A 23,975-nucleotide genomic window follows, 5' to 3' on the forward strand; every position below is an offset into this window, starting at 1 on the left:
ATCCTGTAACCCCAAAATATTCTGTAAAAGTTCATTAGGTCTCAAAGTTAAGTTCAAAGTTGGGGAAAGATAAAATGAAAGGAAAACTCTGTGCAAAGTGGGAAATATTTTCCAGAATGTCATGGATTTGCCACAGACTTTTCCTTTCAGCCAACATGAACAACAGGGTCGAAACTTACTCTTCCATCTGAAACAACTGAAAAAATTATGCAAAATTTATGAAGCAGTGGTTTTCAGATATTGGACATGAGGGAGCATGAGACAGTGGTTCCTGGGGTAGGAGAAACAAGGTGGTTCCTGTGATTGTGCCACCTTACCACCTGAAGAGCGTCTTTAGGCCACAGAGCAGGGCAAGGGGAGTGCAGGTAGAACTTGGTTATTAGTGTCATGAGTTCAGGAGTCAGAGCTGGCAGTCGGGAGTGGAGCCTGGAGAGTTCATAGGACAGAGAACTGGCATGGAGGGGGCTGTACAGAGAGAACACTCTGAACATTTGCAGAGCATCTTTGAAGATTCGGAGAGTGTGTATCTTTAGTTGAATACAGTCAGCACAAGTGTGTGAGGCCAGGTAAAGAACAACCTGAAGGGAGCAGAAGGCAAAATGCTCAGAGCTCATATAGGCCTGGGAATAGTTGACCCCCCCACCCCCACCCCCCAGCCAGAGTGGAAGACCTTGTAATTTACAGGTTATCAGGCAGGGTATCTAGAAGGGTATTGCTGAAATTGTGAGGCAGAATTTAGAGTAAATTCCACCCTGCTGTCATTTAACAATGCTCAAAAGCAAGACTCAAAAGGATCTAACAGTTTCTAAGTAATTTAACAAAGCTCAGGATGTTTATAGAAATACACAAATATCCAGCCCTCAAGCAAGATAAGAGTCACAATGACCTGCATCAAATCAGAACTTACCAGGCATGCAAAGAAGCAGGAAAATATGAATCATAATTAAGAGAGAAATCAATCAGTTGATGCTAGCCCAGAAATGTTGCAGATGACAGAATGAGTAGACAAGGACAATTGAAAGTTATAACTACATTGCAAATGTTCAAGAAGGTAGAGGGACCATTGAACATGTTAAAGATGGAGGCTATGAAAAAAAAAAAAAAAACCCAAAAGAGCTAGAGATGAAAAATACGAATTTGAGATGGCTACGCACTGAGTAGGATTAACGAACGTGTAGATCAGATGGGGCAGAGGAAAAGATTGGTGAACTTGAAAACAAAGCAACAAAAGCCATCTAAAAGCATAGACAAAAGACTGAAAGAAAGATAAATAGAGCAGTAGAGAGGGGCAGGGCACCTTCCACTAGCCAAATATACATGTAATTGGAGGCCATGAGGATGGGAGCTGGAACAGGGGACAGAAGACATATTTGAAGAAATGGTGCTTGAAAATTTTACGAATGTGATGAAAACTATAGACCCACATATTTGAGCAGTTCAACAAATCCCTAAGCAAAAGAAACATGAAGAAAGCTACACCAAGGCATCTATAATCAAATTGTGTATAGCTGGTGATAACGAGAAAGTCTTAAAAGGAGCTGGGGGAGAAAACCACATTACATAAGGAGGAACAAGGATGAAGGACATCAGACTTCTCATGAGAATCAATCCATGTCAGAGGACAGTGGAGCGACATCTTTAAAATAGTGAAAGAAAGCCAGTCTAGGATTCTCTTCTGGTCTTTCAGAAATGGAGGCATAAGAAAGACTTTCAGACATGCGAAAACTGAGAAGCCATCACCAGGAGACCTGAACAATAGGAAATGCTAAAGGACCTTCTTCCAGCAGAAGGGAAATGATACCAGATAGAAATTTGGAGGCACACAAAGAAATGAAGAGTACAGGAAATGGTAAACATGGGTAAATATGAAAGCTTTTTTTTTTCTTATTTTATAATTTTTCTTCAAATAGATTTCATCATGTAAAGAAAAACAGTAACAATGTGTTGTGGGAAATATGGAAATACACAAACCAGCCCAAAGGCTTGGGGGGGAGAAATAGAAGCACAGGATTCTTTCACTATAAAGTGTTACAGTGTAATTAAAGATGTATTACTACAGACTTTGAAGCAATGGCGTGTGCACACATACACACATCACCTAAGAGTTACAGATAATATGCCACCGAAAAGGTTAAAATGGAATAATGAAAAATTGTCAGATAGGTTAATCCAAAAGAAGGTATAGAAGAGGAAATAATAACACATGGACAGAACAAAAGAAAATCCAAATAGCAAAGTGGTAGATTTAAATCCAAGCATATTAATAATCACATTAAATGTAAATGGTCTGAACAGCTTAATTAAAAGACAGATATATAACAGGAAGTCCTAAATTATATGTTGCCTATAAGAAATACACTTTAAATATAAAGATAAAAATCAGTTAAAGGTAAAAGGATGAAAAAATTACACCATGCTAATACCAATCAAAAGAAAGCTGGAGTGGCTCTAGTAATATCAGATAAAGTCGATTCCAGAGTAAAGTATATTACTAGGCATAAAGACTATCATTTTACAATGGTAAGGCATCAATTAATCAAGATGACATGATTCTAAATGCTTATGCACCTGACACAACAGAACTTCAAAAATAAGAGGTCAAAACTAATAGAACTGCAAAGAAAAATAGATGAATCTCCAGTCACTGGGAGATTTCAGCATCGCTCCCTTAATAATTGTTGGAACATGTAGATAGTAAGAATACAAAAAACTTGAACACTATTAGACTAACTTGACCAAAGTGACATTTATAGAACACTCCACAAACAACAGAATACCCGTTCCTCTCAAGTACACACAGAACATTTGCCAAGAGAATATATTCCAAGCCATAATACAAGTCATGACAAATGGAAAAGGATTAAAGTCCTACAATCATGTTTTCTGACCACAGTGGAGTTAGATTAGAAATCAGTGACAGAAGAATTTCTGGAAAATTCTGAAATATTTGGAAACCAAATAGCATACTTCTAAAAACCTGTGTCTAAAAGCAGAGATCAAAAAGCAGAGTATTATGAACTGAATAGAAATGAATATACAACTTTTCAAAATTTGTGGAAAGCAGGTAAAACAGTACTGAGAGGAATAGTTATAGGATTAGAAATGTCTAATTAAAAAAGAGAAGAGGTCTCAAATTACTGATTTCAGCTTTTGTGTTAAGAAGGTAGAAAATGAAAAGTAAATTAAATCCAAAGTAAGCAGAATAAAAGAAATCATAAAGATTATAGTAGAATGTAGAAAACCACAGAGAAAAATAAAAATCAGTCAAAGCTGATTCTTTGAAATCCATGAAACTGATTAAGCTCTAGCTGGCCTGATTGGAAAAAAACAAAAGGGAGAAGACGCAAATTATCAGTATCAGCACTGAGAGTTGTTACATTACTACAGAATCTTTATAGACACTAAATGAATAACAAAGGAATACATTAAACAACTTTATGCCATAAATCTGTTATCCCAGGACAGTGGACAAGTTCCTTGAAAAGACCCAGACTACCAGGGTGCCTGGGTGGCTCAGTCATTAAGCATCTGCCTTTGGCTCAGGTCATGATCCCAGCGTCCTGGGATTGAACCCCGCATCAGGCTCCCTGCTCAGCGGGAAGCCTGCTTTCCCTCTCCTAGTCCTCCTGGTTGTGTTCCCTCTCTCTCTGTGTCTCTCTCTGTCAAATAAATAAATAAAATCTTAAAAAAAAAAAAAAAAGGACCCAGACTACCAAAGCCAACTAACAGACATACAACCTGAATAATTATATATTTTAAAATAAACAGTAGTTAAAACACATTTCCACACATAAAACTCCAGTCCCAGTCCAGTCACTGATAAATTCTACCATACATTTGAGGAAAAAATAATCCCAGTTCTACAGAGACTCTTCCATAAAACTCAAGAGGATGGAAATATTTATCACCTGATTTTCTGAGGCCATCCTTAGCCTGATATCAAAATCAGAGAATGTAATTAGAAGAAAAAAACAGCTACCAACATCTTTCACACAAAGAGATAAAAATTCATAACCAAAGGGCGCCTGGGTGGCTCAGTCTTTAGGCATCTGCCTTTGGCTGGAGTCATGATCCCAGTATCCTGGGATTGAGTCCTGCATCTGGCCTCCTGCTCAGTGGGGAGTCTCCCTCTCCTGCTCCCCCTGCTTGTGTTCCCTCTTTCCCTGTGTCTATCAAATAAAATAAATAAATCTTTTAAAAAAATTCATAACCAAATTTTAGCAAATCAAATCCAACAATATTTAAAGAAGAATAACACGACTCTATGGAGTTTATCTTAGGAATGCAAGAATGGTTTACTATCAGAAATCACCGGGGGTGCCTGGGTAGATCAGTCGATTAAGCGTCTATCTTCAGTGCATGTCAACAATCCCAGAGTCCTGGGATCGAGCCCCATGTCCGGCTCTCTGCTCAGTGGGGAGCCTCCTTCTCTGTCTGCTGCTCTGCCTGCTTCTACTCTCTGTCAGATAAAATCTTGAATAAAAAAGTCAGTGGAAAAACAAACAAAAAAAGAGCAATCAATGTAATTCATTATATAAATAAATGAAGGAAGGAAAACCAGATAACTATTTCAGTAGATAAGGACAAAATCCAGCATCCATTCCTGTTAGAAACTCTCAGCAAAGTAGAAATAGAAGGGAACGTACTCTACCTGACTAAGGATATCTATGAAAAATGGACCTCCAACATCATACTTAATGGTGGAAGACCGAGTGCTTTCCTCCTAAGATTAGGAAGCAGGCTCATGATCACTTCTATCCAATACTGAGCTGGAAAATGAAAAGACAAGCTGTGGACTTGGAGAAAATATTTGTAAAACATCCAACAAAGGACTTGTGCCTAGGGAAAAAACCAAAACTCTTCCAACTCCATAGGTAGGACATAACCCCATTAAAAAGTAGACAGTAGGGTCTGAACAGACACTTGAGAGCAAAGAAGATACATGGTACTCACCATCGTTAGTCTAGAGAAGTGCAAGTCTAAGTCAGGATGGGAACACAACACTCCCGCTGAAATGGCTGGAGTGAAAAGGGTTTATTAATCAAAACCCAGTGTTGGCTAGGATATGGAAGGACTAGAACTCTGATGGGCTGCTAGTAGCAATGTAAAGAGGAACCCCTTTAGGAGGTGACTTGGCAGTTTTCTTAAAAGGGTAAACCAACCCCTACTTAAAACCCAGCCGTTCCGCTTCTGGGTGAAATGGCACATCCACATGGGAACCCACAGCTTAATTTGTTGTAGTGCAGAATGAGAAACCGCCTCTCTCGTAAGGAAGGTGTTTGTTCTTTTTCTTTTCCTCCTTGGGCCTTTTTATATGTTTGTACACCAAAGCTCTTACCACTCACCATAATGGGTTGAATGGCTGGTCTCTTTTTGCCACTGCAGAAAAGAACCCTTTCTCCTTGAGGCAGAGTGGGGGGATTGGATTCTAGCCCTTAGCTCAGCCACCCTGGGCCCACCGGGAGCTCGTTCTTAACTGCCAAATGGAAGGCTTAAGTTCTATTTATTTATTCATTCATGAATATTTTTGAGCACCTGACACGGGCCCCGCACTCTTTTGGTTACTGGTAACACAATGAGGAAAATCGACTATGGTCCCTGCCCTCCCAGAACCAGTTCTCTGTTAACCTCTGATGGGCTGGACACTGTCTTCAGTTTCAGGAGCTAGGGCCTAGAGTCTTAATCTCAAGGAATTTATGAATTAGGAGAGCAGGGAGACCAACTTCACTGAACAGACTGAACTATAGTTGTAAGGAATGTTATGAAGGAAACTATTGGAGGGGAGAACCCCTTCCCCCACGCCCTCTGCCCTTAGCAGGGCTGGGAGGGAGGGCCTCTCCATGGTGTGGCTCTTGAGCGGACACCTAGAGGAAAAGAGAAGGCGCCCTCATTTGCCTGTCACTGTCTCTTCTCTCAGAAATCCAGACTGAACGGAAGACAGTGATTTGATTTCTTCAAATGTAGGCGCCTCTGACGGTGAGCAGTTTCTCCAGGCCCTCCGCGCCTTACCTCACGCCTTTGCAGGGCTGCGTTGTCTTGTTTGGGAACTATAAGTGCTAATAAATTAACAGGTCTAATTCCCCTTTCTGGTGTTTTATTAACACTTCTTCGGCCCAGAATTCATAAGTGAGACACAAAAAGGAGAAAATGAAGCTTCTGCGCTCTGGCAAGCCTAAGCCAGAGTCCAAGTGTCTGGCCGGTGGATCCGGACTCTCTGTCCCTCTTGTGTTCTCCCACCAGTGCACCGTGCTCTCCCCCACCTCACGAATATATAAGCAAATGCAAGCATACATTCTTTCTTTTTCCCCGGTTTACTTGAAAGGTGGCTGGCTTTAAAAATAATGGTCTGCCTTATGCTTCCCTTTACCTTTAACATATCTTGAAGATATTAGTAGAGCACTTCTACTGCCTCTTTTTTTTTCCAGTTGAAAAATATGTTTCATTTTTGAGGCATATTATTTATTTAATAAGTCCGCCCACTGGAGGACATTTGGATTTTTCTGAGCATTTGCTACGGTAAACAGTGCTACAGTTAGCACCTTTGTTTGTATGTCATATTACACACACACACACACACACACACACACACACACGTAATTTTGATACATATCAAATTGCCTTCTGATGTACATGCCCTCTCAGACATTTGAAATTCTGTTTCAAAAACAATATTTAATTTGTTTTTGTTTTGTTTTCTTTGCTAAGTTAGTTAGTTATATTGTAGGTTGGGTGAGTTTTGCTAAGAGTAATAACACTCATCTAGATCATTGATTTCCACTACTGGCCTGAACGAGTTCTCAGGTTCATATGCTAAATGAATATCAGCTATATAGAAAATAATATCTCACACATGAATGCTGTGTATTTCGAATGTACATAGATGCTATTATATTTAATAAAATGACAATTCATTTAATAGTGTTACTGAATTCTTAGTTCAGCTAATAACAGCTCAGCATTTCCTTCGTGGTCCCATTGTTTTCGATGACCTTTGGATTTTGATGGCATGTTAGCTTCATTTTGTGTTCTATCAAATTTCTCAAAGTAGCTTAGTCTGGAGATCTAGGAGAATGTAGTAAAAGACTATGCATGTCCTACAAGTGTCTATTTGAATATAATAAAAATAATATTTCTCTTACAGACATTCCTTTAAGGACCAGCCTGCCTCCACCATTCAGAAATTATAAATATGGTAACTAATTTTACTTATTCTTTAAAAATGTATATTAGTATTACTTTGTTAGTTTTGTGTTGATGGCAGTTTGAATTTGGTTTTCAAAAATGAATTTATTATCCGTAAATAAAAACCAATATGGAAATTTTCTTAGAAATAGAGGAAAAAATAAAAATAAAAAAAAAATAGAGGAATCCTGGTGTATCATTGAAGTAAATTGTAATAGTGTACAAAAGTGGACTGTTTGTGAGGAACAAATAACATGTTTGGGAAGTGATGTCTAAAATGAATTTCTTTGTCAGGTAACCAGGAAAGAAAAATGATTTCAGACTAGGAATTAAAAGAAGAGATTAAACATTTTAAATGCCAGTAACTTGAGCATAGTATTTAGTAATTTTGTATGTTGCAGTGGTAGATTAAACAATGCAGTAATGAGGCAGGAAGTTGGGTTCCATTACTTGATTTTATAGTTGGTACAGTTATTAACCTTCAACTTAGTGACACTCACCAAACTTTGAGTTTGAGACCTCACTTGAAAATTATGACGCAACTAATAAATATTTCTGTTAATTGGTACAGACATTTTTTGAAGTATAAATTTTTTATTACCTTAGATCATTTTTTGGAGTGGCTTTTAATTCTGTTCCCATTTGGTAGAGCAACTTATGACCTAAAATACTTTGAAATCACAATCTTCACCGTGTGTATGCATTTTAATATCCAGAGACTAATTGTGAGGTCATAAGGAGTAGTCAAGCAGAAGCTGAAGGCACTGAGTGGAAAGTACTTTGATTTATTGGGCTTAAAGAATTTACATACTAAATATTGAATAAGAGAAAGGAATAAAAAGCATGATTAAGTAAATACGAATCTTCTCAATTTTGGCTTGCGTGGCTTTCAGAGTATAATGACTTGCAATAAAACCTTGAACTTGAATCAACCTACAGATGCCATTTCCTTTTCATCACGGTGTGTGTGTGTGCACGTGCACGTGCGTGTGTATGCATACACATTCTAACTTGTGTTCCCTGTAAGTCATTTTGGAAGATAAGTTTTAGGTACTGAACGCATTAGAATATCTGACTGTTAATCATCACAGTGGTAGATAGTGTACCTCTTACATTTTCCCCACCTAATTAACACTGTTTTGTCCTAGGATTTGTATACTATTCAGGTGAATTGGCAAGAGAAATGAACACATTTATCTGGGAGATGAGAAATTGGAGAACCACTGGGGTTTTGATAGACTTTCAGTGACTCAGTCTAGGTTTGGCTCTGGAAAAATCTGCCGCTTTGTGTTCAAAAAGGAAGGCCAGATGTTAGTTTCTCACCTGTCCTCATCTCCGGTATTGCTATCTGCTCTGTGGGAACAGGATACACTGGGTGCTGCAGAGTGGAAAGTCTGCGGCATCAGATTTCAGCTTTGCTAGTTGAGGTCTCCGTGCCCTTGGACTAAGGGCTGGCTCTCTGGCCAGGCCACAGAGAGTCTGAGATTTCTTAGGGCCCTTCCTCCCGTTTAACTGGCATCTACATCTGTGATGGATTTATCCCGACCAGACTGTGTTCTAAAGCACATTGGATGTGGTCTTATTTTTAAATCCTTATCACCTAGACACTGTGCGTGTGTGCAGTAAATATTGGTGGCTGTGCAGTGTGGGCTGCTGATCCTGTTTGTTTCATAAGGCCGGCGAGACTAAACCACGCCTGTGTGAACACGTTAAATGCCCCACAAATATATTCTTTTTATTATTTATTTATTTTTAACGATTTCATTTATTCATTTGAGAAAGACAGAGAGAGACAAAGCACAAGCAGGGAGAACAGCAGGCAGAGGGAGAAGCAGGCTCCCTGCTGAGCAGGGAGCCCAGTGTGGGACTCAATCCCAAGACCCTGGAATCATGACCTGAGCCAAAGGCAGACACTTAACCGACTGTGCCACCCAGGCACCCCTATTCTTTTTATTTTTAAGAGGTTACACTCCTGTGAAAGAGATTATTCAACAAGGAAAAGGACATTATTAGTACAATATTTTTTGCTAGCTTGTTGTTTCCCTGACCTTCTTACCAAGTCTTGCTGGTTACCGTTGGAGGGAAAAATCTGAAAATTTCTGTTCAAATCATTTCTTCTGCTGCTAAATATATATATATATATAGCCTTCTTATCGTGGGTTTGCAGGACCCATCAGAGCAAGGATATTTCTAATAAAGGCTCATTAGCAAAATATGTAGAACATGACTGATATTTGGTAAGGTCAAACCAGTTTTGCTTGTTAGTTGTAACAGACTTTAAGCAGGATCCTTTTACTTAAAAAACTGTTATTGGCTTTTTTAACTTGTCTGTTGTAATAAACCAATATCTATCTGTAATGAGAAAAAGATAATAAGTAACTCAGAATAATAGATAATCCAAAGCCAATTTGTTTATTTTCTTGTGTACATTCTGAGCTTATTTTTAGCAATTGTGGTATATTTACACCCCCAGGATGCATTTTTTCACCCAAATTAGGTTTATTTTTAGTTCTTAAGAGTACATAGTTGCAGTCCTAGAATTAGGCTGACCTTGTGTTTAAAATAACGGGTAATTCAGAGTGCCAGTTCTTAACTCAATAGCTACCCTATTCTTTTGTAGTATTAGAACAGAGTTAAATCAAGGCCCATTTTTATTTTATTTTTTTTTAAAAGATTTTATTTATTTATTTGACAGACAGAGATCACAAGTAGGCAGAGAGGCAGACAGAGAGAGAGGAAAGGAAGCAGGCCCTCTGCCGGGCAGAGAGCCCGATGCGGGGCTCGATCCCAGGATCCTGGGATCGTGACCTGAGCCGAAGGCAGAGGCTTTAACCCACTGAGCCACCCAGGTGCCCCTCAAGGCTCATTTTTAAAGTAGATCCTTTCATTTCTAAAATAGTAAAATAGTAAAATCTGTTGGAATTCTTCATTGAATCGAACGGCCTGATTGATAGAAAGGAACATTAATTTAAGGTTAGGAGTTTATCCAGATATAATAATACATATCATAATATGTTAATTAATAGTTAAACAAAACTGAGTGAAGAATTGGAAACTTTCTGACTTGGAACCCTTTGAGTGCTGAGCCCCTGCTATAATTAAGAGCTCACTGTTGCAGAGTCAGACTGCACCCAGTGTAGAGAAATGACTTATTGGAAAAGCACAGCGTAGCCTGACATCAAGATAAACAGATTAAGGAGTGAAGGAGGATGGAATAAAGCAGATTAGGTGGTGTGAGTCTGTGCAGCGTGTGAAAACCAGGAGGCAAATACTGATACTCTTTGGGCTTTAACTGCCGTGCTCACATTACCAGTGAGCCTGAGCTCAGACCGTGGTAACAACTTGTCAGGATGGTCGTTTGACCTCCTGTCACTGCATGTATTCTGAGAGATCACTAGGCTTTTTGAACTGCTCATGTTAACGTCTGACATGTTTTACATTATTTGCTAATTATAGCCTTCTGCGACTCCAAAAAATAGGATCGAGTAATATCCACCTGTCTTCTATTCTAAGGGAAGATGTGCCAAGTTCATTGCAGGTTATGGCACCCAGTTTTGTGTGTCAAAGACCAAGGCTTTCAGATATCTTTATACAGCAGTGACCTTTAAGGTGATGATATATAAAAGTAATTTTTAAATTTACTGTACACTAGATTTTTAAGTGAACAGATCATAAGGCAAGGACTTAAGTTTCTTACTGTGACCTCCCATTTCAGATTATTCAAATGAAGTTTTAAAATAATCTTTTAAAAAACTTCTTTTTTTTCTTTCAGATAAATTAAAGATTGTTCATCAGGCACATAAAGCAAAGGTACGTTTCATATGTACAGTATCTGGCACATAGAGAATAATCACTGTTGGCTGTCTCTGATTAAATGAATGAACACACATACTTCTAAAATATTTCCCATTATTTTTTAGCATTTTTTATTTTGTGAGTACCCTTTCTACAGCCATTAGGGGGAAAAAACCCACCAAGCCCCTATTAGTGGTAGATACTTTAAAAAAGTGTTAATTTTTTTTAAAATATGCATTTCTATATTAAGCGAATATTTACTGTAAAAATATATAGGCAAAAATATGTTTTTTGAAGTTACTAATTCACAGGCGACAGCCATACCCTCATGGCATTTTCTTTGTAATCTCTGGTATACAGTTATTTGAAAGCTAATTGAGTTTATGGTGGGTATCTAAGGCTAGGAAAGACAAGGAAATTAGGTGAATTCAAAAATAAATACTACTTGGGGTACCTGGGTGGCTCAGTTGGTTAAGCATCTGTCTTTGGCTCAGGTCATGATCTCAGGGTCCTGGGATCGAGCCCCGCTTTGGGCTCCCTGCTCAGCGGGGAGTCGTCGAAATGCTAGTGAGGGTCATTCAGTTGTCCAGACTCATTGAACTGAACTCCCCTTAGGATCTGTGCATTTTATTTATGTGAAATTCTATCTCAATTTCACAAGACAGTAGATGTGCCAAAAGGGAGCCAACATAAGACTTAAATGGAAATGCTTAGGATATTTGGATGGAAAGATGCACCAGCATGAGGATGTCCATTTTTTCTTAGTTTATGAATTTAATGCCACCCCATATATATAAATGAAAGAAGCTGATTATAACACTAATACGCAAAAAATAAATAAGAATAGTTAGGAAAAGGAAGAGAAAGGAGAGTGACTAGCCCTGACTTATATTAGCCATATCATTAAACTCTAGTAAATAAAACATGTGGTGCTGCTATATGAACTCTTAGGTCAATGGCACAGAATTAAAACTCCAAAAATTGACCCAGATATATATCAGAATTTAGTGTATAATAAATATACCATTTTAAAGCTATGGAGAAAACATGAGGATTCAGTAAGTATTAGTGGGACAATTGTGAGACATCCAGAAAACAGTGAGCTGAATCCACATTCTTTTCTTTATGCCAAAATAAATACCCATGGATTAATGACGTAAATGTGAAAATGAAGCCCACAGTTGAGGACGGAGATGAAACTGATTGAACACGAGTAGATCATTTGTTCAAGCCAGATGATGGGCGGGTGGAGGGTTCATTGTGCTATTCTGTATGTTTTAAATTCTCCATAATTAAAAGCTTTTAAAAAAATGAAATTGACAAAAACATTTGAAGAGAAGGTAGAATTTTAAAAGTAATCTTAGAGTGAAAGTCTTCCTAAGTATGGTAGAAAACCCAGAAACTGTAAAAAATTGATAATTTTACTTATTGATTCAACCCACTCAGCAACTTTTACCAGAAAAAAAAGCACTAAGGAAAATAGAGGAATGAATGAAAATGGGGGAAATTTTCTAACTTACATTACAGAAAAGACTTAATTTTCTTAGTATATGATGCTATTTTATAATTCCACTTAAAAAATGATCCTTCAAGTCCATTAAAAAACAAAATATTTATAACTTGACTCAAAATAAATGCAGATTAAGACCACATTTAATCTCCATCTGTTAGGTTGGCAGGGATCAGATGGTTTTGATAAGACACGGTGTCAGCGACACTGTGGGAAACAGGTACTCTCAGGGATCAGTAGCGTTCCTGTAAAGTGGTACACAACTACTCGGGAGCATTGTTTAGTGACATCTGCCAGAATACAGTTGCACGTGCTCTCTGACCTAAGGATTCTGCTTCTAGAACTTACATAGAAAACTCGTACATAGGCAGAATGACACAGGTTATGAGCATGTTTGTTGCTGGGTTTTTTATGGTAGCAAGAAATGGAAACAACCTGAATGTCCATCCATGGGGACGGAGTGTGTGTGTGTGTGTGTGTGTGTGTGTGTGTGTGTGTATATCCCTTCAGTGGAACAGCCCACAGCCTTGGTAAACTGAGGCAGCTCATGTACTGATTTTATGAGATTTTAAGCTATATTTTAAGAGGAAAAAGTCAGGAGTTAGAGTATAGCATACAATAGGCTGCTATGTGTTTGAAAGTTTGCCTGCACATTTCTGACTACATGAATGTGTACAGAGACAGTCACTGGAAGGATTCGCCAGAATTAGCCTAACTTCTCTGGGAGAGACCTAGACCACCTGGTTGATAGGGCTTGTGAGGAGACATACTTTTCACTCTTCCCTATGTGCTTGGAGAATTTTGTATCATGAGTATGTGCTACCTATTCCAAAATGATTTTTTTGAAAGATTTTATTTATTAATTTGCCAGAGAGCGTACAAGCAGGAGGAGCAGCAGGCAGAGGGAGAGGGAGAAGCAGGCTCCCTGCTGAGCAGGGACCCTGGTATGGGACTCAATCTCAGGACTCTGGAATCATGACCTGACCCGAAGGCAGATGCTCAACCAATTGAGCCGCCCAGGAGCCCCTAAAATGATTTTTTTAAATAACGTTCTCCCCCACCTTTAATCTGTGTGCTCTAGAGGTCAAGCCCCTGCGCTCTCTAGTGGGTGAAGTTGGAGACTGCGGAGCATGCCTTCTGGGCCTTCTATTTTAGCTGCTGGAGTGGCCTTTCTTTTCCTTCTTAGCCATATTCTAGAAATAGACGATGTTGCTAAGCAGCTGCATTCTGTTGACAGGTGGTACTGTGTGTCCAACTAGTGGTCACCTCTGTGTGCTTTTTAGGGGCAGATAACCACTCCGAATCTTTTCCTATACTTACAGTGTTTAACTGGATTTGTAAATTTCACTGGAGGGCCAACTCATCCACTCCCACCCCAAACCTCATAGAGGAAGGTTACAGTCACAGACACGGGATTAAGTTAATATGACATGAGATCAAGTGTTTACTAGGTAGGCAAAGGTTTTAGATAAATGGGCTTTCAGCCATCCAGGTAAACTTCCTTCTCTCCGAAGTCAGGCTGGTCAGAGCTCAGGGGCCTCAGTTCTGTGTACTGTGGGCTGGCTGGCTGGCTGGCTTTCTTTCTTTCTTTCTCTATCCCCTTCCTCCCTCCCTCCCTCCCTCCCTTCCTTCCTTTCTTTATAAAGTGTCATTTATTTATTTATTTATTTATCATGCACTTAGAGCATGAGTGGGGGTGGAGGGAGGAGGGAGTAGTAGAGGGAGAAGCAGACTCCCGGCTGAGCAGGGAGCCCGCCATGGGCTGGATCCCAGGACCCTGGGATCATGACCTGAGTTGAAGGCAGACGTTTAACCAACTCAGCCACCCAGGTGCCCTGTCTAGGTCTGTGTCTTAACCTCTCTGACTCCTGGAATATTGTGAGTAAGAGACAACGACGATGACGATGAGGGCAACAGGCACAGCACAGCAGCAGCTGACATGGAGAGGCCTTGCTGTGTGACTGACACTCTGTTACGGTTTTCCGTCGTTCATCTCATTTCATCCTCACCACAGGGCAAAAGAGAAGATTCATACCTTCCCCCTTTTTTTAGAGCGAGAGATTGATGGAGCAGGGTGTCAGGAGGGTGACAGGGACAGGGAGAGAAAGAATCTTAAGCAGGCTCCACGCCTAGCACAGAGCCTGCCATGCGGCTCCATCACACAGCCCTGGGATCATGACCTGAGCCAAAATCAAGAGTTGGATGCTTAACCGACTGAGCCACCTACATGCCCCCTTGCTTTTTTTTTTTTTTTTAATGGAGGAGGAAACTGAGTCTTGGAGACTCTGTGTGGTTTGTTGAGAACACACAGTGGGATATCAGTGAAACCCAAATTTCCATCCAGACCTGGCCCCAAAGCTCCGTGCTAGGGCACTGACCCCCAGCACTTACGGAGCGTGCGCCCGTGGTCAGCGCTCACATCCTTTTGCTTCTGTCCCAATGATGATGGGAAGCGTGTGTGACTTTGGCTATTGCTGTCACACAGGATAAGAATTCTGTGTCTTTGAAACGTCTTAACCAAATACGAAGCACATACGAGTACTGATAAGATGCAGGTTTTCTTTCTTCCCAGACCAACGAGCTTGTGTTGAGCCTGGAAGACGACGACACGCTCATGCTGGAAGAAGACTGCACGCTGCGAGCTGCGGGAATCGGTGAGAAAGTGCGCTGCACGCTGCTGGAGGGGCACTCACGTCCCGGCCGCCCCACCGATGCCTGATACCCGGCTGATTGTGTTTGCATAAGTCGCTGCAAAGTAAATGCTACCCTGGGTGCCCTTTACACTCCCTGATAATTATTCAGAGGAGGAGGACAAGAATGATGTACATTCAGATCATTTGACTGAGGGCAGGAGATAGCTGCTCTCCGAATGTGCAGAATGCAAATAGTTCTTTCCTGCAGGTCTGCTCAGAATCCTGCGGAGGGTTGTTTTAAGTGATTGACAGGCTATTACTCACTTAATAACCTACTTACTCTTACCAGCATCATTTGAATGGATGGTTTGAAAGAAATGGACCTGGTAGAACTAATGGGGAATAATGAACTGAGATGTTGTTTGCAGAAGGTGTAGCGTGGTTTCTAATAGTCCTCCCAACCGCCCGAGGCCGCCCCGTTGTGGGATTTCAAACAGGAGCCTCGGTGTACGCTTGAAAGGGAGCCTGAGTTAGCTTTTCAGCCTAGAATGTGCAGGTAGTTCTATTTTAAAGAAATGCCATGTGACGTGTTTTGTGACCATTAGATGTCACTCTAATTCTGTGTATGTGCATCTGGAGATTCTCTGGCGGCTGGGAGTGAGGCTTTTCAGAGAGGTGGGACTGTTGAAGGTGCTATGCCTTTGTCGTACCTCTGTGGTCCGTGACTCCAAGGAAACAGCACGAATCACACTTACTTTGTGTAAGTGTAAGGAGCACTCCAAGTGAGGTCCATGTTAGGAAGCCTGACTATTTTTTTTTGTTGTTGTTTTGTCTTGTTTTTTTTTGACAGGTGTTCTATTGAGTTATTTTAGTGACATATGTCAGGAATCCAGTTTTGAGTGACACACGTGCCTAAAGTGAGTTCCTGACAGGTCTTATTTATTTATTTTTAAAGATTTTATTTATTTATTTGACAGAGAGCATGCACGCATTAGTAGGGGGAGCAGCAGGCAGAGGGAGAGGAAGAAGCAGGCTCCCTGCTGAGCGGGGAGCCCAATGTGGACTCAGTCCCAGGGCCCTGGGATCATGACCCCAGCCCAAGGCAGCTGCTTAACCGAGTGAGCCACCCAAGTGAGCCACCCAAGTGCCCCAGGTCTTCTAATTTAAATAGTATCCTAAATAACATGTTACAAAATCTTAGGCTTACTTTCCTTGTTTGTCTATACTATTGGCTACATTTAGTGTCTTTTCATAGCATACATTTGTAAGGTAACTATTGCTCTTATTTGAAAACACAGTTTTTATTTTGCCATTTATTTCTTCACATGCTGTTCTGTTGTTATGGCAAATGGCACCTGTGTTACTGAGGCATGGGGCACCTAGAAGCTAGCCCCACTTGCTGTTAAAACATAAAGCTGTAATTATTATAACAGACTGGTTTGGTATTGATGGAGGGATTAAAACCTCCATGGAAAAGATCGGAAAGAAACTAAAGAAAGTAAGATCTCACCATATTATAAAGTTGTGACCTCTCAAATAAGTAGGGTAAGAATGAATTAGCCAGAAAATGATGTTAGGCCCATTGCCAAAGCATTCGGGAAAATAAAATTTAAATCCTATCTTGACCTTTATTCCAAAATAAATTGTTGATTGATTATATGTCATAGTGTAAGAAAAATCTTTTTTAAATAAAATGTAGCTTAGTAGTTTCATAATCTTGGGGAGAAGAGCTCTTCAAGCGTGACCTTGAAGGCAGAGCCATAAAGCAGGGAGAAATGATAGATTTAATTCTGTAAATAGAGTTAAAGGAGAAGCACTAAACAATGAAAAAAATACTTCATATATGACAAAAAGTTATTAGCCTGAATTTATAAAAAGCTCTTATAATTAGCTTGGAAAAGGGTAAAAAAAATTCTACTGATAAAAGAAATGGCTAACCTATGAAAAATAGTTTAGCCTTATGAGTCCGGAGAGAAATGCACTATGAAGGTAGATGCTATTTTATATAGTGTACTAGGCTAGTGGTTAAGAATTAGAGACCAGAGCCAGAGTGCGTGGGTTTTCAGCCTGATTCTGCTACTTCTTGGCTGGGTGACCTTGGACAAGCAGTCATTTGAAGACTAACAGATGTAAAGAAAAGTGGTAGTATCCAAGAGAGTGTTGGGAAGTGGATACCCTCTGGGTTTACTGTCAGGAATGTATACTACCTCTAACTTCCTGTCGGTCAATTTGGCCAGTAAGACTTCCTCACTCTTAACTTCCTGTTGCATCTGTTACCAGGCCAACAGGAGTACACTTCCTCAAGCTCCGTGACTCCCCCAAGATTGAGATGTGCCTTCAAAGGGGTGACAGGGGTCTCTCACCTTCCCAATTGGTGAATCACTGATGTAGAGCTTTCTTTATTGCATGGAAATAGAATATAGTATGTGATACCATTATTGTTCATAAATGTATATATTTATGCATCTATATGTGTATATGAAGAAAAGATCATGTAATGAATAGAAGTGTTTCTCTGGCTGGTGGCACTGCAAGCAATTGATTTCTTTTTTCTTTCTTGGTATTATCTAATTGTTCTTGTAATTTAAAGATTTTCTATAGTTCCCATGTACTCTAAATTAAGGAACCAGTTTTTTTAAAGAATATACTCCTACTACAGTTGGAGAAAATTGGTTTGAATGAGGACTGTGTATTTTACTTACTTTGTGACTGTTCATAAGCCATTTAGTGTTGTTGAACTTCTGTTTTGATTTCTGTGAAACAAAACAGAAACCATTAAACCTGTTTCAGCGTGTTAAGAGTTGAGTGAAAAAAGCTTATGAAAACATCTGGAAGGATGCATGAGGAGACCCTCAGAAATACGTATTTGGAAACCATTTTAGAGAAGGCAGCTGGCAAATGTTGTGGGTTTATTAAAATACTGTGTGTTGTTGGCTTAACTGTCGTGACTTTCAGACTTGTGTAATGAACGATCTGTAAAGGTAAGAATCAAATCCATCTTTCTGTCATTCTTGTTGTAAGGCCATGGGTCTTTGATGAGCATCACATTCTTGTCCGAGTTCCCCACTGGTTTCAGGGTGATCCCAGAACCTCACACTGCACACCCACCTCCCGCCCCAGGCCCTGGCAAGCCCACAGCCCTGGTCTGGGGCGACTCTTGGCCCGGCTGGAGTGGCTTCCTCTCCGTGTCACCTGGAGCCACCATGCTGTGCCCTGGAGAAGCTTCACTTCCACATGGGGAAGGAAGCTGTGCTCCCTGGAGAGCCACAAGAAATTAGGAGTGGGAGTAGAGTTGTAAAAATGACACCTGCAGTGTGTGATTTTTCTGGGGGAATTTCCCCTCCCTCGGTGCCTTGTCTGGTTAGGTTTTTAAGTGGTTGAAGAGAAGAATCCCAGGTCCTCATGCTCCCTTTTTCCCACTTGACCTTGCTTAGAGCTGTCACTCTGCCATCACAGCCAGTTGCCATGGGAACAACGCCAATGTAACAAATGTATCATGACTTTTCTGCAGAATTCATGAAAGGAAGAGAAGGACTGTGAGGGGAGGGAAATTAGGGGAACAAATTTGTGTGAAGATCTCTTCTCTCACAGAGAAATTCTCCAGTTCCTGCCCTGGCCTTTTAACTGCCTTGTGGATCCCAATTGTATATTCTGCGCCCGACGTCAGGGCACACGTTCGCTTGTGGACTCTGAGCTATAAGATCTAAGGGAAAAGATGTGGTTTTTTTTTTTTTTTTTTTGGAAGAAAGAAGAAAGCTTTACTTACAATTATTATTTGTAAATGCAAAGGTTTTTATCTTGTCATTAATGATTGTAGTTTTATGGACTCGTTCCCCTAAGTGGTAAATTTGCATGTCAGTAATTTTGGGGTGCTGTTTTTATGTCTTTCCTTCAGCTACATTCTACTACTATTATCTTTTGAATCCTCTTTCCTTAGGCAAAAAATGGTGGAGGGTAACTCTTTGCAGTCCCGTTGTGTTTTACTGGAACTATTTTAAAACAAGATATAGTGGACCAAACCCTAAGTGCTTATCTGAGAGAAGAGTTTGTGTCAAACCAGATCCTGTAATCAGTCCAAAGCTCCCCTGTGGTCGGTTTTCATTTTATGTGTCAACTCATGCTGTCTGCCCACAACCAGAACCCTGACTTTGTGCTCAGCACCTTTTGATTCTCTCAGATGTACAGCTAATATTGCAGGATTCTTGGGCTCTCCCTTCTTTATCAGGATCGTGTTTGATTTGTGTTTCCTGAATGTTCCAGGTGCTTTTCCCGTTCTCTTTTGAGTAGTAATATCTTAGGGCATACATGCTCTCCTCCCTTAATGGCATCTTATGGGGGCTGTTCTTTACCTTAAACATCAAAGCCGTGGTAGTCTTGTGCTCAGGAAAGTATGTGGGGGGCCCAGGGAATTTGGGATTCCAGAACAGGGATATGGATTGTTCTTCCCTTTTTACCCTCCTCCCCTTACCACCGTGGGAATCACAGGCCTGTGTCCAGTCCATCAAAGGTCAGATTTATTTTACTTTTCATTCTCTTCGGATTGTAGCTTGAAGTCCTCTCTGCCAGCTGATCTAAAAAACAGATGCTTGAAGCAAATACGAAATAAAGCACTGTGTTTGGGAACTCTTGGCTGGAGATAACTTTGGTGCAAACTTAGAAATATAACTCAGCTGTGAGCACAGTTTTAATGATTCATAAATTCAGATTTTAGGAACCTTAGAAAGATAGGATATACTCTTGGACCAGGTGAGAAGGTGAAACTTTGTCCTTTTGGTCTCAGGTTGCTGTGGAAACCAGACCTCAGTCTTCCTGTATTTTTTTCCCCCTAGTAATCTGTACTTATTATCACATTACAGCTTGCCTGATCATTAATTATCTGTACCATAGAGTCCATGCACATGTCTCTGTCTCTCTTCTCAGACAACAGTTGCTGTGCCATATACTACTTTGGTGCCACCTAGAATAGGCTAGGGACTTCGAAACTGTGCAAAAATCCTCACGGAGTTTTTTGAAATAAATTAGTTAGGAGCTTAAGTATATTGCCTTGAATTTTTCTTGAGCTTTGACATTTAAAATTGGTTTTTCTTACATTCTTTTATTTAAAGTCACTATTATTTTCCTGTTAAAGGGGTGTATATATGTGGCTGACCTGTTTGGACACATTATAAAATTGTTAATTTCAGGGGCGCCTGGGTGGCTCAATTAGTTAAGCATCTGCCTTCGGCTCGGGTCACGATCTCAGGGTCCTGGGATCGAGCCCCACATGGGGGCTCCCTGCTCAGTGGGGAGTCTGCTTCTCTCTCTCCCTCTTCCTCTGCCTCTGGCCCCGACTCGTGCTCTCTCTCTCTCTCAAATAAGATCTCAAAAAAAATTATTAATTTCATTTTCAGAGTTTGAAGGTCCTGGCTTGTGTTCATTGCATTAAACTTGGAAGTCAGTATTAAAATGGTGCACCATATTTGGAGGGTTCTCACTTGAGTTCACTTGCTAGTAAGACAAAGGGATGAACCGGCAGTGTATTTATTGGATTTTAGATTTTACATTCATTTCGGATTCACACGCTGAGGCACTCTGCACCTGAGTGCACTGCGCCTGCAGCACATTTAATTTAAAATCAGGTGCCCTAGGGGACTGGCACGCAGTAGACGTCCTCAGGGTTCTTCTGGAGCCATTTTAAATAGAATTGGGGCAGCAAGAATTTAAGGGATAATGGTCGAAAGGTTGAGGATGCCAAGGTTCTGGAAAATCTTCTGTAATTTGTTTTCACTCCAATCGACAAGTAAATGCGTGGCATAAATACAGGAAATCATTTTCAACAGAATTTTGCAGATTTTAAAAAGCGTTCTGTTTGGTTTCTTTGAGGACCACATTACTCGAGTTTCAAATATATTTTGTGTCTGACTTTTGAATGTTTAGAGTAACCCATGTTGAACTTGTGTGCTATTTTCCAGTTTTTGAAGGGTGTCAATTTTATCAGCCCTCACAAAGTATTGGGACTGGAACCCATTTGTCAGTCTTGGCTTGTTGTTTTTGAAAGAAGTATTCATCTGAAAATCTTTCTCTTAAGGGATCTCATTTTGAGCATGTATGAGAGATGGCGTATAAAAATACTTGAGAAGTAACGAATTGATCTATAAGTTAATTAGACCCAAGAAAACCTGTGTGGCAAAGCAAAAATGCTTTGTCAGTCGTTTCTTTCCTTCAGCTTATGCTGAACCTTTTATTACCATACGGAGGAACTATACGATGTGTTCGTTTCTCAAAAGGGGTACAGATAAATGTCAACAGCAGTAAGTGAAAATTGTAATTACAGTTAGTGTGTATTGAGCAAAGTGCTGCGTGGGCAAAGCACTATGTAAAGCTCTGTATGTAAATAGCACATCGTGGATAAAAACCTGCATTGTGATTCTGAAGAACAGGGTGCTTTTAGCTCATTCTCCATTTGGAGGATGATTAGAATCACTTGCAAATGATAGAGGTCTACCTTTGGGCTTGCTTCCTTTCAAAAAAGGAAACCCAGGAGCTTTTTATATATAAAGGAATAGATCTTAAGATATCTTCTCTCTGAATATTGAGTTTCCTGAAGCCCCCCTTTCAACATTTTACTCATTCCAAGTGTGGAGTCTCTTAGCCATTCTTTAAAATACTATTTTTGTGTAAAATTCAGCTGTACATGAACTTCCTGTTTGCCCAGGGTTCATTTGTTTCCAGCCCCTCCCCACCGATTCTCAGCTTGTCACAGCCCTGTCTGCCACCCACCCACCCCCAGGCTCATTGTGCTGAGAGTTTGCAATCTGATTTTCATCAAGATTAATCTTCATTTAATCTTGAAGATGCGGTGGTCCTGGAATCAGGATCTGAGACTATGGGCGACTTTATTTTATAATTTGAGCATTTCTGTATTTTCTGTAATGAGCACAGTAACTCATAATTGAGAAACAATAAGTTTGATATCCTTTTTTTTTTTTTTTAAGATTTTATTTATTTGACAGAGAGAGAGATAGCACAAGCAGGGGGAGTAGGAGAGGGAGAAGCAGGCTCCCCGCCGAGCAGGGAGCACTACACAGGACTCGATCCCATGACCCCGGGATCACAGCTCCAGCCAGAGGCAGACACACAACCAACTGAGCCACCCAGGTGCCCCTAAATTTGATATTCTTAAAACCAGCAAACCCCCCCCCCTTTTTTTTTAGCTGACATGTCATGCTAAGCTCCTTAATTTCATTCTTTTGTGACAAATTCTAGTGATGAGATGAGTTCAGTAAACTAAGAGACCAGGGGTAATCCTTGGCATCTTTCCCTATTATCCTATTTATTTGGCATGAAGAGTTTTTACTTGTCTGTTTTTAGAGGATATGTTAATTGAGTGATCGGTATTCATTACAAATAATCTCATCTGTTTTCCTGTCGAGAGTCTGCAGGCCCTTTTGCTCTTTCTGTAAAAGCTAAGCAGACTGTATTAACTTCTGGTTTAATTTAAAAAAAAAAAAAAAGAACGTGGAACTTGTTGGCACACACCTTAAAGAACTGCATGTTTAATAATTGGAAGGCTCTCCATCAGATTTGTCTCCAGTCTGAATTAATAATGTTGCTGACTTATTGTTTTAGAAGACGGAGTCCTTGACCTGCTAGGTTGAAAGAATTGTGACTGCTCTGCTCCTTTGCGGGTCCTTTAGCTGTGCCGTATCCCCTGTGAATAATTAGAGGTGTTTGAAGGTATTGCGGGAGAAGCCAATTTGTGTCTTTCACTTTGCATATTGTTGAAGCCTCATGAATTAGTCATAAGCAGGCAAAAAATTAACTTCTTCAGACACATATTTTGATGGGTCATGAGGGAGAATGTAAAGTGATCTGTAAAGTATTCTACTGATCCTCTAAGTATTAAATTATTATACCTACAGGCTAATTTCAAAGAGAAAAAAAACGTTTTTCCCTCCTCCTTCAGAACTGAGCAGCACATTTGGAAAAAAATAAACGTTTATTTTCTAAGATTGTTAAGAGGACTCTGACATGAGTAATTTTATGGTTTCCTGGAAACCAGTCTTGTACTCATTCTTATTTTTAATTTCTTTTTGTATTTTTCTTTTTACTTTTAAATTATTCAAATTTTAAATTCTTACAATGACAGTTGATACTTCTTGTTGATTTGGTGAAATGTGAAACCAAACAACTAGTTCATCTTTCTCACTTTAGGCATCTGAAACACTGAATCAGAGTAATATGGATTTTAATGCTTGCTTAAAATCTAGTTTTACATTAAAATTTTTTTCCATTGTCTTTTTTTTTTTCCAGCTCATGAAACTGAAATTGCATTCTTCTGTGAAGAAGATTATAAGAACTACAAAGCTAATCCCATTTCATCCTGGTGAAAACCTCTTGGGGGCTCTCTTTTTGCATACCTGTATTAAGCTCTTTATTCCACTAGTGAGTTTTGGAAATTGACAAATAAACTTAAAAATTAATCTCAGGCTCTGCTATGTGAGCTCAAGTCTGTGGTGTTTTCTCTTTCTGCAGGTCTGCCCTTTTTCTTTCTTTCTTGTTGTAAAATAATATAATATTTATGAGAAAAACTTTTTTTTTAAATGAAAGAAATAGTTATTCAAAAATTATCATGGAGGGGTGCCTGGGTGGCTTAGTTGGTTAAGTGTCTACCTTCGACTCGTCATGATCCCAGGGTCCTGGGGTGGAACCCCAAGTTGGGCTCCCTGCTCAGCGGGGAGTCTGCTTCTCTCTCTCCCTCTGCCCCACCCCCAGCCCCTGTTCATGTGCGTTCTCTTGCGCGCGCGCTCTCTCTCTCTCTCTCTCATAAAATCTTGAAAAGTCATCATGGAATGATGATTGGTTCTTTAGTCATA

General features: G+C 40.0%; 1 protein-coding gene across 2 annotated transcripts in view; it reads left to right on the forward strand.

Moving 5' to 3' along the window:
* Positions 1-23,587, forward strand: part of LOC308340083 (UPF0538 protein C2orf76 homolog) — a 54,783-nt gene extending 31,196 nt beyond the window's left edge. Inside the window, exons 1-5 of one of the 2 annotated variants that reach the window (XM_080799251.1) lie at positions 1,734-1,859; positions 7,142-7,192; positions 10,955-10,992; positions 15,060-15,141; positions 23,413-23,587. In XM_080799251.1, the coding sequence (XP_080655377.1) occupies positions 1,847-1,859; positions 7,142-7,192; positions 10,955-10,992; positions 15,060-15,141; positions 23,413-23,489 (261 nt within the window). In that variant the 5' untranslated portion in view covers positions 1,734-1,846 and the 3' untranslated portion in view covers positions 23,490-23,587. Of the gene's footprint in view, positions 1-1,733; positions 1,860-7,141; positions 7,193-10,954; positions 10,993-15,059; positions 15,142-23,412 lie in introns of those variants that run through there. The other variant, XM_080799250.1, reaches the window with a different exon arrangement.
* The last annotated feature ends 388 nt before the right edge of the window (positions 23,588-23,975 follow it).

The sequence above is a fragment of the Martes martes genome (assembly GCF_963455335.1).
Source record: "Martes martes genome assembly, chromosome: 3".
Classification (NCBI taxonomy): Eukaryota; Metazoa; Chordata; class Mammalia; order Carnivora; family Mustelidae; genus Martes; species Martes martes.